The sequence below is a fragment of the Pseudochaenichthys georgianus genome, chromosome 17 (assembly GCF_902827115.2).
Source record: "Pseudochaenichthys georgianus chromosome 17, fPseGeo1.2, whole genome shotgun sequence".
Classification (NCBI taxonomy): domain Eukaryota; kingdom Metazoa; phylum Chordata; class Actinopteri; order Perciformes; family Channichthyidae; genus Pseudochaenichthys; species Pseudochaenichthys georgianus.
The window spans coordinates 6760933-6777863 of record NC_047519.1 but is presented as its reverse complement, the minus strand read 5'-3'; the positions used below and the strand labels follow the sequence as shown (position 1 = coordinate 6777863).

The following is a 16931-nucleotide window of genomic DNA, read 5'->3' as shown; positions in this document are numbered from 1 at the left end:
TCTATTGAGAAGACGATCACTACGTGACAAAAGTTTTCAGAACCGTTTCTGGTCTTCGGTATTTCCAGACAAGTGGCTGCTGAAATCAATCTTACTAACTGCTGTCTGTGCAATTTACTCCACGAGTTGGCGGACTTTATTTTGCTTACTTTAACATCATTGTTCATGGTGGGGCTAAGCCATTTCTTGGTATGGGTGTAGCCTACCCCAGCCATACCCTGGCACTGCCACTGGTGGGATGTATGGGGCGGGCCATTCTGCGCATGCGTTAAATGCGTTAAATATTTTAACGCAATTAATTAAAAAAATTAATTACCGCCGTTAACGCGATAATTTTGACAGCATTAATATATATATATCTTAATGAATTTTATATAAAACAATATATTTTTGAGTGGGCTGTATCTGTCGAAAACTGCTGTCTGCTTTATGCACCTCCCTTACGAAATGAACTATAAATGAATTATAGTATTACTATAAGAGTTGTATAGTGTCCTTTAGTAAGTTTTTATTTTTCACCAGCTATTGTATTACTATAGTTTTTTCTGTAGTGCCATTTTATTAGCTATAGCCCTATAATATTTATGCATCTAGATCTTTGTAGTATTCCTATATTATTTTAAATAGTATAACTATAGTATAATATATAGTGTTTCTGTAGTTGTTTTTTGAACACAAGAACACTCCTATAGAAATAGTATGATGTTGTCATAATGAATGCATATTATTACTATAGTGTTTGTAAAAGTATTGCAGTCCTAGAATTAATGTGTAATTTTTTTTATATCAAATTAATTTATATATATATATATATATATAAATTAATTTGATATAAAAAAAATTACATATATATATATATATATATATTAGCTGTACACTTTACGAATATAATAGTTTTTTATCGACAACTTTACCATTCAGTCTCGTCCAACTGATCTTGCAGCTGTCACTCCTCGGCTCTTGGTAGTTCAGGCATTTATCAAAACTGGCAACTCCGGGCTTCCTTGCAGCTGTCAATCAAAGTCCAGTGGCACCGCCCCAAAGTATCAGAAACTTTTCACGCGCGCGTAGACAGACTCTATTGAGCAAGAGGGCTGTCTCTCTCGCGAGCGAGCGCATAGCCGCTCGCGGGGGTTTCATGCGCGTGTGTAGCTACTCGTGAGTAGCTTGTTTTGTGCGCTAGAATATTGACCCAAATCTGTCTCCATACCTGCAGTCTAAGAAATGGTTAGAGATCACCTTTCATTGTTGTTCCAGAGCTAATCCACACTGATCCACATTTGGGAAGATAATGCTTCAAGGTCTTGATGCTATGGGAATAAACACATATCTAAGGTTTTACAACCGTATCAAAGAAGTGAATAATAGAAGCTAATACGCCATAACTCATTTTGGACATTAGAACGTCAGGAGGACCTTCCTTTCTTCTTTCTATATTTATGCCAAATGTATCATTCTCATTCTCTTAAAGAGCCCCCTTTATACTGTTTCTCATCAATATATCACAGGTCTCAGATACACAACATGTGTTTGAAGTGTTTGGCTCCAAACACCAACAGATCAATGCAGCATTACCCATAATCCCCTCTGTTTCAGCCCTGTTTCCAAAGTGCTGATTCTCTGTCTGTTACTTTAGATGAAAATAAGGAGCCTCACGCCCCTCTGATACCTTGGTTGCTGATTGGCTAATGGTTACACAACCCAAATCGTTATGACATCATAAAGTGGCCAAAATCTGATCAGCTCATTTTCGGACAGGTTTTTATAGAAATGGATCAAAAAGAGAGAGAATCTTTGTTCCGGAAACTTTCAGAGTCTCTTTCCACAGAGGGGACACATGTTGATGTAGAGACATGAAGAAGAAGGGACACATGTTGATGTAGAGACATGAAGAAGAAGGGACACATGTTGATGTAGAGGAGACATGAAGAAGAGGGGACACATGTTGATGTAGAGACATGAAGAAGAAGGGACACATGTTGATGTAGAGACATGAAGAAGAAGGGACACATGTTGATGTAGTAGAGACATGAAGAAGAGGGGACACATGTTGATGTAGAGACATGAAGAAGAAGGGACACATGTTGATGTAGAGACATGAAGAAGAGGGGACACATGTTGATGTAGAGGAGACATGAAGAAGAGGGGACACATGTTGATGTAGACGAGACATGAAGATGTAGAAGAGACATGAAGAAGAGGGGACACATGTTGATGTAGAGACATGAAGAAGAAGGGACACATGTTGATGTAGAGACATGAAGAAGAGGGGACATATGTTGATGTAGAGACATGAAGAAGAAGGGACACATGTTGATGAAGAGACATGAAGAAGAGGGGACACATGTTGATGTAGAGGAGACATGAAGAAGAGGGGACACATGTTGATGTAGAAGAGACATGAAGAAGAGGGGACACATGTTGATGTAGAAGAGACATGAAGAAGAGGGGACACATGTTGATGTAGAGACATGAAGAAGAGGGGACACATGTTGATGTAGAAAGACATGAAGAAGAGGGGACACATGTTGATGTAGAAGAGACATGAAGAAGAGGGGACACATGTTGATGAAGAAGAGACATGAAGAAGAGGGGACACATGTTGATGTAGAAGACACATGAAGAAGAGGAGACACATGTTGATGTAGAAGAGACATGATGAAGAGGGGACACATGTTGATGTAGAAGAGACATGGAGAAGAGGGGACACATGTTGATGTAGAAGAGACATGAAGAAGAGGGGACACATGTTGATGTAGAAGAGACATGAAGAAGAGGGGACACATGTTAATGTAGAAGAGACATGAAGAAGAGGGGACACATGTTGATGTAGAGAGAGATGAAGAAGAGGGGACATATGTTGATGTAGAAGAGACATGAAGAAGAGGGGACACATGTTGATGTAGAAGAGACATGAAGAAGAGGGGACACATGAAGATGTAGAAGAGACATGAAGAAGAGGGGACATATGTTGATGTAGAGAGACATGAAGAAGAGGGGACACATGTTGATGTAGAAGAGACATGAAGAAGAGGGGACACATGTTGATGTAGAAGAAACATGAAGAAGAGGGGACACATGTTGATGTAGAAGAGACATGAAGAAGAGGGGACACATGTTGATGTAGAAGAGACATGAAGAAGAGGGGACACATGTTGATGTAGAAGAGACATGAAGAAGAGGGGACACATGTTGATGCAGAAAGACATGAAGAAGAGGGGACACATGTTGATGCAGAAAGACATGAAGAAGAGGGGACACATGTTGATGTAGAAGAGACATGAAGAAGAGGGGACACATGTTGATGTAGAAGAGACATGAAGAAGAGGGGACACATGTTGATGTAGAAGAGACATGAAGAAGAGGGGACACATGTTGATGCAGAAAGACATGAAGAAGAGGGGACACATGTTGATGTAGAAGGACATGAAGAAGTCGATCGTGCACACTAGGTAACCTTTAATGAATGTGAAATTAGTGAAACTTCCTGTTTCCATATTTCAAGCCAATGAAACGTGTCTGCCAATCGGATCACTGGGCTCCTAGCGTACACAGTATGTATCTCCAGGGTCGCTGTGCAAGGGTTTTAAACGCTTTGGTAACAGTGAAGATGAAGACCAGAAGCCTTTGTTCTTTGAACCTGTCACACATAGAAAATGCCTGTTCTTATTCTCAGGTTTCAGATGACATCTCAATTCCTAATTGCCAGTTTTTTGCAGCAGTCTTTTGCTTCTTGGCTCTCAGGTTGAATACCACAAGTAGAAAGCACCTGGTTCAGAAAGTCTTGCTAACAGTAACAACAAAAGAAAAAGACAAAACGTCTTAGTCAGTGTTAGCTTGATCTGTACCCAGCTGCTCTCCGACCATGTGTTCCAGTCTTTGCCTATCTGACTCCCATTCTTCCAGGAAGGCATAGTTTAGTTCGGGCATTGCACCGGTCAGGCCCAGAGAGCTGACGGACCCTGTCAAGGACCCCCGGCCCTCATAGGCGTACGTCTGTAGCGAGTCATAAGGTGGACCGCGTGTGTCTGAGTCTGCCTGGACAACCTTCTGCTCCAGGATCTGCTGAATGATGTCCTGACCCTGCAGCAGAAGGGAGGGTGCCGATTGGCTGTTCTCTTGAGGAACGCAGTCAAGGACAAACCAGGACGTTTCTGGCCCTGCTTCGTAGTTCCCATAATCCACCTCCTGAGCCGTCCCCCTCCTCAGCACCAGGACCCCGTCCTCCTCCATCTCCTCCATCTTGTCCTCCTCCGGCTCGTCCTCTTCGTACGGGCTTGGTCTGTAGCCATGGTAACTGTGGAACTTCCTCCGGGTCTCTGAGTTTTGGGGATTTCGAAGTGCGGCAATGTCAAAGGCCTCCGTGTCTTCCTCTCCGCCCCCCTCGTCGTCATAGGTCACCACGTTTTCTCTGATGTCCTCTTCGGAAATAATTAAGGGCTCTTTACTCGCTTTCTTATTTCGGAGCTGCGTGAACAGCATCACTATGGCTGGAGGGAACAGAAGAAAGGGGAAAGAGACGTAAATACAAATCAACAAAATCCTTTTTACCATAACGTGAACAGAATGATTGGATAATAAACATTGACTGACTGATTGCATCAAGAGGATTTATGTCTAAGAAATACCAAACCAAGTGGTTTTTAGTTACGTACCATTACACCAAATATATATCAGCTTTTATCCTTAGTTACTAAAACTTCATGTTATATTTATTGACAAAGACTGATTGAGAAAATCCTCAGGAAAACAGTTTCTGGCGTATAAATGCATCATGCACCGACTGTGATTGAATCAAGGAGACATCCAACAGAACGGGACAAGACATATCCAACTTCGGTGAACTGGGATTATAACCAAGGTATCAACAACATCTCGGCTCTTTAAGTTGTTTATCTTTAGGAACTGTCCTGTTATCGTTTGGAACCAGTTGATAGGGTGAGAACACCAACGTAACCAGACTGGTACCTGCCGTCGACTTTGTACTTCTTATTGTACTAGTAACACTTGTTATTAACACAGTTTGGAAAAATCCAATTAATCCGTGATCTGATTGCCGGACAATCAAAGAAGGCACTAGTCTAGTATTCTGTCACTCGCAATCTACTGGTACGAAACCCTTCTGGTAAGAATCATGAAGTTGTGTATATGCCAATGAATGGTTTAAAATCCACACAACAGCAACCATTTTTCCCAATGTATTTTTTCTGTGCAATAGGAATAATTTACAAAATATATATTATACAAAATTCTACACATAAAATCAGCAAAACTTCCACTTCCAAGCATGTGAGATGTACAAGACAAGGATAGACCACATTTCCCCCCACATACATACTTATTAATATGACGATACAAAGCATAATAGCCACACAAGCCCCGATGCTGAGACCAGCTGGGGACAGGAAGGCCTCGGCCTGACAGACGCTGTTGTGGCGCCCCCTGGTGTTCCTCTGACACACACACACCCTCAGGGAGAGCGTAGCAGTGCTGCTGAGAGGGGGCTCCCCCCCATCAGCCACCACCAGCACCAGGCTGAAGACCTCCTGGTCCCGGTCCTGACTGAAGCCCTCCCGCCGCTGAGAGATTATACTGGCAGTGTGGTCTGGAGAGGACAGACAAGGGAAGAAGGAGACACATCCGCACTTTAATAAAGCACAGTAACCTGTCCCAATCAATAGTACATTGACAAGGTATAAGAATGAGTCAGACATTACATGACATGTTACGTGTTAGACGCTTTTCTACAAAGCGACTAACATACTCAGTACTGTGGACAATCCCCACAGGAGCACTTTGGGGTGAAGTGTCTCAGGGACACAACGACATGCTGACTGCAGTGGGGTTTGAACCTGTGCTCCCCTGACCCCAACACTAACGCATAACCCACTGCGCCACACGCCTCCCATTGTCATCAAACGACAATAAGGTCCAATAACTTCAACACAAGCTGCATTGCCTTTATATGTTTAAGCTTTTTAATGTATGTTTTTTGTTGCCACATTTAACTATATGTTGGTCTCCACCTGTTTCTTCAGTTAGCTAATGCTCCACCATCTAGCATGGAACTATGTCTCTCTGCGGCGTGCAGCTGGACAGGTATTCGGTTCATCTGAGCCTTTGGAAAGGAAATAAGAATTGGGTGTCCTTTTTAATTGGTTCATCAACTTGAGCGAACCCTTTTACATTACAGTCTTTCCTAACTAGTGCTAATGATGAATACTAATTGTGGAGAGACACTGACAGTGGGGTGTTATCTTTGATTTCAGAAATACGGAGATCATACTTATTCATTATGAATATTAGGTTTTACGTGAAAAGCTTCTTTGAAATCACATATTCATTTATTCATTGAACTATAAACATTTTTGCAAACTTAAGCATGCTAAATTAAACAATATATCTGTAAAAGTCATAATTGGTTATTATTATTATTTCCCCCATTTTTCTTACATTGTTTTATGTGTATGATCGTTTTCATATTTTATTGTTTTTAATCTTTTTGTCTAACTTTGTGGCTTATCTGTTGTGAAATTGTGTATTCAATTTGAACAGCCTATTTCACCTCCTTGTATTCGTTATATACATTACATATATTAAAATATATGTTAAAGCACGTTGAAGCACCCTGTGTATGAAAAGTGCTATAAATAAAGCTTTATTTTGACTCCCTATGTGACCTAAGTGGTTCTACATTGGAGCTGCAGCCCTCTCTGATATGCAGGCATTGACTCTGGTTATATTGACCAACATAGTTAGCAAACACACGGAGGCCGTGTCTGAGAGAAGCTGACAGAGAAGCAGCTGATGCATATGTATGAGGAGGCATCTCCACATCAGTGAGAGTCCAACCTTCCCTGGGGACGCCACGATGAAGCCGTCAGCAGTGGGGTGTGTGTGTGGATTTGGTCATGTGTTGAGGGTGTGTTTCCTGTTGACATGCATGAAGCCTCTGGGTGTGCACACAACACAAATCCCAACACACATAAACCGGCAACGCTACTCTCATCACCTGCGGAGGGCGGTAACCAGGAGTGAAGGATCATTAAGTCATTACGCGGCACAGGGCTGCCCAACAGAATGCAGAGTGGGGCAGCGATGGCGTGCGTATAGGCCCAACAAAGAGCAATGGGATCTTTCCATTGGATTTCAGAATACTGCAGAAAATAGGCTTCCTACACGTTAATGATATTTGCATGTTTTGTTCAGCGGTATCATCTCAACACATTAACACCACTTTTAGGATTTTTGAAGCGTAAATGTGATGACCAGAAGCAAACGTTGGCCTGACCCTTGAGATCAGAAGTACCCGTATCTGGGCACTAGGGTGCGCACTTGCATTTTGCTCTAGCCCCGCCTCCAATCTGAAGCGTCACAGCTGATCTTGACTCAGTTAAATGAAAGGAGAGGGAACATAACTCTGGAAATATATGTTTGATTTACATATATTTCCCTTTTTGTGTTACATGTTCTGCCACAGTTCTATCGGCCTCTGGGTCATGGTCTTTGAGAATCACTGGACGATAGACAGTGCATTGATTTTTATTTTGTACCAATTTATAATATAATAGATTTAGCCACCCAGCAGTATGGTAATTTAAAGGAACTTTACCAATTGCAGCATTATGTCTGTAGTATACCCTTATGTGTTATATGTGTTGTCATGTTTAACGAATGGTGTGTGTATGTCTTTTTACCGCCATTGTCCTTCACAGTAAAATGTGGGTTGGTTGGAATCCCAGCAGGAAAGTAGAAGGAAAACATTCCATTTGCAAAGTTGTCCAGATCTGCAGCTCGGAGGGTCTGAATCAGCTGATGGAAAACAACAGACAAAGAAGTACGGGTCAGAGAAACGTGCACACGTTGAGAAACAAAAAGAAAAGTAGGAAAAGTCATACATTGATTGAATACTCGATTACTTGATTGACCAGTTTGATCATTCAAGATGCACCGTACCATTGTTATGTTCGTGGGGGTGATGGCACGCCCAGGCTTGGAATTTCGTCATTTTAGGGGCAAGGCCATTTGGCCTTCCCGTTCACATTTTTTTTAAGGGCACAAAGGCCACATGACAGGGCACAAAGGCTGTTTGGTTAAATTACGCTGGTCAATCAACATGACTGAAAAGTGTAGCACTAACATCAACACCAGTCGTTTTACAAACGGCTGAATAGCAATAGTGTTTCTTAAACGTATACGTTAAGTTCAGCCGTAAACCACATAAGTCAGTCAGGGGTAGACAGTAAGGGTACAATTGTATTGTCACTGGCCCCACCATTGTAACCACTGGCCCGGAGCATTCGTCCACCAAAAAAAAAATCACACATTTGTTGCAATAATTTATGCACTAACTACATTACTACTTGTACTACAACATTTTAATCATCAGTTCTTCCTCATTTCCCTCAATTATTCATATTTGGTTTATTCAAATAATGATATTGTGGTCATTGTTAAAACATGTCTGCTATTATTATGAGTATTATTATTTGTATAATGCACTTTCTGCCTTCCTGTCATTAGCAGTTAGACATGTAATGGCTATATGTAATTGATTTGATTAGAACCTTCATTATCCTAAACTGGTGGGACATTTCGCCAATACCTTTATATTGTCTACTCTTCACTTACTTGTCAGCATGGGTCGGCATTGATGTACAGAGCCGACAGAAGACCTTGTTTATACTGGCATCATATTGAGAGGTGCAGTGACGCGTCCTGAAACCAGGAAGTAAGCTGCTGGTTCCCTCCACAAAAAGCAATGGAATTTCTCCACAGGGTTTTGGAAAATAGCTGGAAATAAGGTCTGTGGAAAACAAACCTGTTTGATAAATGCACGTTTTGTTCAGCCGGATAATCTCCACATGTCTACCCTACTTTTATAATTTTCGAATCATAAATCTAATCGATAGATTATAAAAGGGTTTTGGAACGCGGCACTGCAGCCAACTCCCTGTCACTCCTTTAACTCCTCCGGTGACTTTCTTTTATTTGAAGATTGTTTTTTGCACGGCACTTGGCCGGTTACCGCTCGTATTAAAAACATTTTGGCTAATGGTTAGGTGGCGCGATAGTCTGTAGTGAAGAAGGAGCGCTCTCCCGCTCACGGGAGCCTGCTCGCGCTGTGCTCCGCAGCAAACAGCTGTTTGCTGCTGAGCACATCGGGAGCAGCAAACAGCTGTTTGCTTCCCCCCCCCAACAACGACAACCGACTCACGAAACGCTATGTTGTAGCGTTGATAAACGAAACAATTTAACTAAATTGCTAGTCAAAATACCAATACCACAGGACATTTTTTTTTACTTTTGACAGGGGCACAAAGGCCACTTTGGCCGTGAATTGCATTTTTTTTAACAGGGCATCACGGCCAACGTGCGGGGCAACGACGGCCATGGCCGTCGTGAAATTCCCACCCTGGGCACGCCTCTTCATTATTTTAAAACAAGAAGCACAGGCTTAGTGGATTCAATCCAGAAGAGCCCAAGGTTAGTTATATATGAATACATTTTACATTATATGACTTTTCTACAATTTCTTATAAATTGGGGGTCATTTCAAATTCTTCTGTGACAGGAACTAGTCCTTTAGACAGGTCATCACAACATCTGATTCATATATAATATTATATAAGTGAGGTTGTATGTTCTATGTTGCTAATAACTGATGTTAGGAACTGTGAGCCAGGTAAACCATCGGCCAGTTAATCCTCCTTACTTTAAAATCTGTTCAAATAAAAGTTAACCTTTGCAGAAAACAAGGTATAAAAAAGAAAAACGATTTATTTTTATTTTCTATAACCCTTAGATGCATAAGTGGGTCTTTTTGGACCCGCTGAGGTGGTTTTCTTGAAGTATCTTTGTAATTACATTTTTTTATCATTTCATATTCCAGCTATTCATCAAAAAACATGTTTTGGATATCACGCCATTCACATTTTAAATTGACATTTTAAGAAATTGTAGTTTTTGTATTACTATCCCGAGCTTCCATAAGTGGGTCAAAAATGACCCGCATTCTTATCACCTGTTGCTGTCAGGACTACATTCACTGTAGGACACACAGACTACATCACAAGTGACACCTCTCAGGAAGATTATTTTACACAGCAAGATCTGATACCTGTCAGTATAATAATAATAATAATAATACATTATATTTGTATAGGGCTTTTCAAGGACTCAAAATCGCTTTACAATATAAGGGAAGGTTAGGGGGGGTGTAGAGGACTATCAAACTTGATCAACCGGCATGGATTGATGGGGGGCTATGAGTAGACAAGAGGAGAAGAGACGAGTTTTGAAAAGGGACTAGAATACTGTGAGGGTCTCAGAATAGCGGAGATCTTTGCATCGATATGCTCAAAATGGTTTTTTTCAAAATGTAATTTTTTTTCTAAAATTATAGATTGTGAAAAATTAAATATAAAATATTTCTAATCTCTGCCTCTCTGAAGAACCAGCACCTTACCGTGGTAGAGAGGTTTGTGTGCCCTGATGAACCTGGGGGCTGTGTTGTCTGGAACCTTGTGTTCCTGGTAGGGTCTCCCATGGCAAATTGGTCTCAGGCAAGGGGCCAGACTAAGATTGGTTCAAAAGACCTCATGAAAGGAAAAACAAGAAGTGAGGATACCCGGCCCGGAGGAAGCCCGGGGTCCCCTTCTGGAGCCAGGCCCAGAAGGAGGACTCGTCGGCGAGCGTCTGGTGGCCGGGCTTGCCACGGAGCCCGGCCGGGCCCAGCCCGAAAAGGCAACGTGGGCAACACCTCCGCTTCTCTGTCCCGCGGGCCCACCACCTACGGGAAACATCGATGGGGTCGGGTGCGCTGCCAGACGGGTGGCAGTGAAAGCGGAGGGTCTCGACGGACCAGACCCGGGCGGCAGAAGCTGGCTTTGGGGACGTGGAACGTCACCTCTCTGGGGGGGAAGGAGCCGGAGCTTGTGCGGGAGGTGGAGCGGTACCAGTTGGATCTGGTTGGGCTCACCTCTACGCACAGCGTCGGCTCTGGAACCTTACTTCTGGATAGGGGTTGGACTCTATTCTTCTCCGGAGTTGCTCAAGGTGTGAGGCGCCGGGCGGGTGTGGGGATACTCACAAGTCCCCGGTTAGGTGCTTCGTTGTTGGAGTATACCCCAGTGGACGAGAGGGTCGCCTCCCTACGCCTGCGGGTTATGGGGGGGAAAACTCTGACTGTTGTGTGTGCTTATGCACCCAACAGCAGTTCAGAGTATTCGGCCTTCTTGGAGACCCTGGAAAGAGTCCTGTATGGGGCTCCTGAAGGGGACTCCTTAGTCTTGCTGGGAGACTTCAACGCACATGTGGGCAATGATGGAGACACTTGGAGGGGCGTGATTGGGAGGAACGGCCCCCCTGATCTGAACCGGAGTGGTGGTTTGTTACTGGACTTCTGTGCTAGTCATGGATTGGCCATAACAAACACCATGTTCGAACATAAGGATGCTCATAAGTGTACGTGGTACCAGAGCACCCTAGGCAGAAGGTCCATGATCGATTTCGTTATCGTATCATCGGACCTGAGGCCGTATGTTTTGGACACTCGGGTAAAGAGAGGGGCGGAGTTGTCAACTGATCACCATCTGGTGGTGAGTTGGGTCGAGTGGCGGGGGAAGCCTCTGGATAGACCTGGTAAGCCCAAACGTGTAGTTCGGGTGAACTGGGAACGTCTGGAGGAGGCCCAAGTTCAGGAGGCCTTCAACTCACACCTCCGGCGGAGCTTTTCGGGCATTCCTGTGGAGGTTGGGGACATTGAACCAGAGTGGTCGGTGTTCAAAGCCTCTATTGCCGAAGCCGCGGTGGGGAGCTGTGGTCTCAAGGTCTTAGGTGCCTCAAGGGGCGGTAACCCTCGAACCTCCTGGTGGACACCGGTGGTCAGGGAAGCCGTCCGACTGAAGAAGGAGGCCTTCAGGGATTTGTTATCCCGGGGGACTCCCGAAGCAGTTGCAAGGTACCGACAGGCCCGAAGGGCAGCAGCCTCATCCGTGGCCGAGGCAAAGCAGCGGGTGTGGGAGAAGTTCGGAGAAGACATGGAGAAGGACTTTCGGGCGGCACCAAAGTTGTTCTGGAAAACTGTCCGACACCTCAGGAGGGGGAAGCAGGGAACCATCCAAGCTGTGTACAGTAAGGATGGGACGTTGTTGACCTCAACTGATGGAGTGTTGGGACGTTGGAAGGAACACTTTGAGGAACTCCTGAACCCGACAACTCCGCCCTCTATGTTAGAGGCAGAGCTGGAGTATGACGGGGGATCAACGCCAATCTCCCGGGGGGAGGTCACTGAGGTCGTCAAACAACTCCACAGTGGCAAAGCCCCGGGGGTGGATGAGATCCGCCCGGAAATGCTGAAGGCTCTGGGTGTTGAGGGACTGTCATGGTTGACACGTCTCATCAACGTTGCGTGGAAGTCGGAAATGGTACCGAAGGAGTGGCAGACCGGGGTGGTGGTCCCCCTTTTCAAAAAGGGGGATCAGAGGGTGTGTGCCAATTACAGAGGCATCACACTACTCAGCCTCCCCGGGAAAGTTTACTCCAAGGTACTCGAAAGGAGGGTCAGGCCGATTGTCGAACCTCAGATTGAGGAGGAACAATGCGGATTCCGTCCTGGTCGTGGAACGACGGATCAGCTTTTTACTCTCGCAAGGATCCTGGAGGGGGCCTGGGAGTACGCTTATCCGGTCTACATGTGTTTTGTAGACTTGGAGAAGGCGTATGACCGGGTTCCCAGGGAGTTACTGTGGGAGGTGCTGCGGGAGTATGGGGTGAGGGGGTCTCTACTCAGGGCCATCCAATCTCTGTACTCCCAAAGCGAGAGCTGTGTCCGGGTCCTCGGCAGTAAGTCGGACCCATTTCCGGTGAGGGTTGGCCTCCGCCAGGGCTGCGCTTTGTCACCAATCCTGTTTGTAATATACATGGATCGGATTTCGAGGCGTAGTCGTGGGGGGGGGGGGTCTGCAGTTCGGTGGACTAAGGATTGCACCACTGCTTTTTGCAGATGATGTGGTTCTGATGGCTTCATCGGTCTGCGACCTTCAGCACTCACTGGATCGGTTCGCAACCGAGTGTGAAGCGGCTGGGATGAGGATCAGCACCTCCAAATCTGAGGCCATGGTTCTCAGCAGGAAACCGATGGACTGTCCACTCCAAGTAGGGAATGAGTCCTTACCCCAAGTGAAGGAGTTCAAGTATCTCGGGGTCTTGTTCTCGAGTGAGGGATCAATGGAGCGTGAGATGGGCCGGAGAATCGGAGCAGCGGGAGCGGTATTGCAGTCGCTTTACCGCACCGTTGTGACGAAAAGGGAGCTGAGCCGGAAGGCAAAGCTCTCTGTCTACCGGGCCATTTTCGTTCCTACCCTCACCTATGGTCATGAAGGATGGGTCATGACCGAAAGAACGAGATCGCGGATACAAGCGGCCGAGATGGGTTTCCTCCGCCGGGTGGCTGGTGTCTCCCTTAGAGATAAGGTGAGAAGTTCGGTCATCAGGGAGGGACTCGGAGTTGAGCCGCTCCTCCTTCGCGTCGAAAGAAGCCAGTTGAGGTGGTTCGGGCACCTAGTTAGGATGCCACCTGGGCGCCTCCCTAGGGAGGTGTTCCAGGCACGTCCAGCTGGGAAGAGACCAAGGGGTAGACCTAGGACCAGGTGGAGGGATTATATCTCTTCGCTGGCCTGGGAGCGCCTTGGGATCCCCCAGTCAGAGCTGGTTGATGTCGCCAGGGAAAAGAAAGTTTGGGGCTCTCTGCTGGAACTGCTGCCCCCGCGACCCGACCACGGATAAGCGGGAGAAGATGGATGGATGGATGGATATTTCTAATGTGAACCAAAATATAATACTAAATATTAAACAAGTGATTTTTCTTAACCAAAATGACAAAAATGGCATAAAAACACATTATTCTAATACGGGTCCTTTTCGACCCACTTATGGAAGAGTGGAGAGTCACTCGGGCATCTAAGGGTTAAGAAAAGTGAATATTCACTTCTTTGCTTTCCCCCCTCTCTTTTCTCCATGTTATGGCTATAGTGCGTATTCAACAATACACTTTTTTGCTATTTGTCTCATTCAAGGTAGAAAGTGGCTTCCCACTCAAACTGAACATTTGGTGTATTTTAGGAGTTATGCATGACCGATCATTTGGTAAATTAAAATGTTTCAAATCGCAAATACTCCCTGTAGTACTCCTAAATGCCCCTAGGGGTCCTAGTACTCCTGTTTGAGAAACACGACAGGTATCAATGGCTGTTTCTTACATATTGAAAGCAAGAGGACATTCCAAGTGTTGGAGTGTATTTAAGCCCTCAGGGTTTTATCTGCATCGTCTCCATGATGTTAACACAACTTCATTTTGAAGTCACTAGTTTAAATATACACACAATATACAACTCAATACATGAGTGAGTCCTGTCAGATTGTTTGGGTCAATTTGTTGCATTTCGAGCAAGATCAAAAATATTCTTTGCTCGATTTGAACTGTGCTGGTGATCAGGCTTGGGAAGTAACAGATTACATGTTACAGTATTAAGTAATCAGGATACAAACACATGTAACTGTATTCCCTTACAGTAGCATAAGTATCATAAATGGGGCGAAGCCTGCGAGCTAGTTCAGGCAGTCAACTCGAGCACCAATCAGTGTTGGGCAAGTTACTTCCAAAATGTAATACATTACATATGACTTATTACTGTCTTTTTTAAGTAGTAAGTTACATTACAATATTACTGTCTCTGAAATGTAATGAGTTACACATACTTTTATATTACTTTTGAATTACTTTCACCAAAATAACCGCAAAATAATGGCTAGGTATTTTAAATGCTAAAATATAGTTTAGTGCAGCAACTGCGTAGGCCCTTAATGTAATCATTTATTTGGCAGGGACAACTCACTGTAATGAACACTTACAACATTCAAATGTGTCATGCGTATCAGTGCCAGATTTAGCTTTCAGATCATTTCCATCAGCAGTCCCTCACATACAAACATTTAAGACATTTACATTTTACAAAGATAGCAAAAACAAAATACATGATATGCAAAAGGTGCAAGAGAGCAAAAGCAGCATACACAAGTATTTATGACATGGTGATACAGTATAGCAGCTACGACATGTAAAGTGCAAGAGAAGATAAGAGTGCTACCTAAAGTGCGAGAGGAGAAACCCCTGTGTTAAAGTGCGTTTAGCGGTGATCGCACGTCTGCTTGTTTCTCAACCATTCTCTGAGTTGACCTTTGAAGCTATTGAGAGTGGGACAATCCCGTGTCTCAGCTGGGAGGCTGTTCCACAATGAGCTTCCTTTAATGGAGGACATTTTGTTCAAAAGTGGTCCGTCTGCGGTGGACTTCACAGTCTCCTCTGGTTTCTGACCTAGTGCAGCGTCTAGTGTGTTTTCTGTGGGTGAATTCCCCTAAGGGAGGGGGGCAGTCCATGTCAACATTTATAAAAAAAACACATACTTTTAAAAGACTTACAATTGTCAAAATAGTTTCTCCAAGATGGCACAGTGGTGGTATGAATGTGGCCTTCTGTCAAACACCTTGATAGCTCTCTTGTACAGCTGTCCTCTGGGTTTCAGGTTCGTGGCACCAGCAAACGAGCGTGAATCAATACGCCTACTGTCTGAATCCGCTTTATGGTTTTCACTTTCTTTGGTTCTGTTTTTAATTCAGTAGGTGAACCTATAAATACATACAATAGTGTGTGTGAGTTTAAACTGCAGCATGTGCTCATGTGTTTCAGTGTTGCTGTATCGGCTGCTGCCGGAATGTGCTTCATGAAAGGCAGCTTTTCCCATCAATACAATCTGTTTTGATGTTAAATATCTTGGTTTCTTCTTTTCTAAATTCACATTGTAATCATGTGTTATACATTTAAGTAAAACACATCTTAGTAAAGTTTACTCCAAGGTACTTGAAAGGAGGGTCAGGCCGATTGTCGAACCTCAGATTGAGGAGGAACAATGCGGATTCCGTCCTGGTCGTGGAACGACGGATCAGCTTTTTACTCTCGCAAGGATCCTGGAGGGGGCCTGAGAGTACGCTTATCCGGTCTACATGTGTTTTGTAGACTTGGAGAAGGCGTATGACCGGGTTCCCAGGGAGTTACTGTGGGAGGTGCTGCGGGAGTATGGGGGGAGGGGGTCTCTACTCAGGGCCATCCAATCTCTGTACTCCCAAAGCGAGAGCTGTGTCCGGGTCCTCGGCAGGAAGTCGGACCCATTTCCGGTGAGGGTTGGCCTCCGCCAGGGCTGCGCTTTGTCACCAATCCTGTTTGTAATATACATGGTTAGGATTTCGAGGCGTAGTCGTGGGGGGGGGGGTCTGCAGTTCGGTGGACTAAGGATTGCACCACTGCTTTTTGCAGATGATGTGGTTCTGATGGCTTCATCGGTCTGCGACCTTCAGCACTCACTGGATTGGTTCGCAACCGAGTGTGAAGCGGCTGGGATGAGGATCAGCACCTCCAGATCTGAGGCCATGGTTCTCAGCAGGAAACCGATGGACTGTCCACTCCAAGTAGGGAATGAGTCCTTACCCCAAGTGAAGGAGTTCAAGTATCTCGGGGTCTTGTTCTCGAGTGAGGGAACAATGGAGCGTGAGATGGGCCGGAGAATCGGAGCAGCGGGAGCGGTACTGCAGTCGCTTTACCGCACCGTTGTGACGAAAAGGGAGCTGAGCCGGAAGGCAAGGCTCTCTGTCTACCGGGCCATTTTCGTTCCTACCCTCACCTATGGTCATGAAGGATGGGTCATGACCGAAAGAACGAGATCGCGGATACAAGCGGCCGAGATGGGTTTCCTCCGCCGGGTGGCTGGTGTCTCCCTTAGAGATAAGGTGAGAAGTTCGGTCATCAGGGAGGGACTCGGAGTTGAGCCGCTCCTCCTTCGCGTCGAAAGAAGCCAGTTGAGGTGGTTCGGGCACCT

The 16931-nt window shown here is 45.0% G+C and overlaps 1 protein-coding gene across 1 annotated transcript in view; it reads right to left on the bottom strand.

Annotated features, from left to right (window-relative positions):
- Positions 1-3822: 3822 nt before the first annotated feature.
- The window catches only part of LOC117462150 (cadherin-18-like), a 173189-nt gene continuing 160080 nt past the window's right edge, over positions 3823-16931 (bottom strand). The window contains exons 9-11 of the mRNA XM_071206380.1: positions 7698-7812; positions 5339-5605; positions 3823-4490 (exon numbers count right to left, since the gene is read on the bottom strand). Coding sequence (XP_071062481.1) covers positions 3823-4490; positions 5339-5605; positions 7698-7812 — 1050 coding nt within the window. The remainder of the gene's footprint in view (positions 4491-5338; positions 5606-7697; positions 7813-16931) is intronic.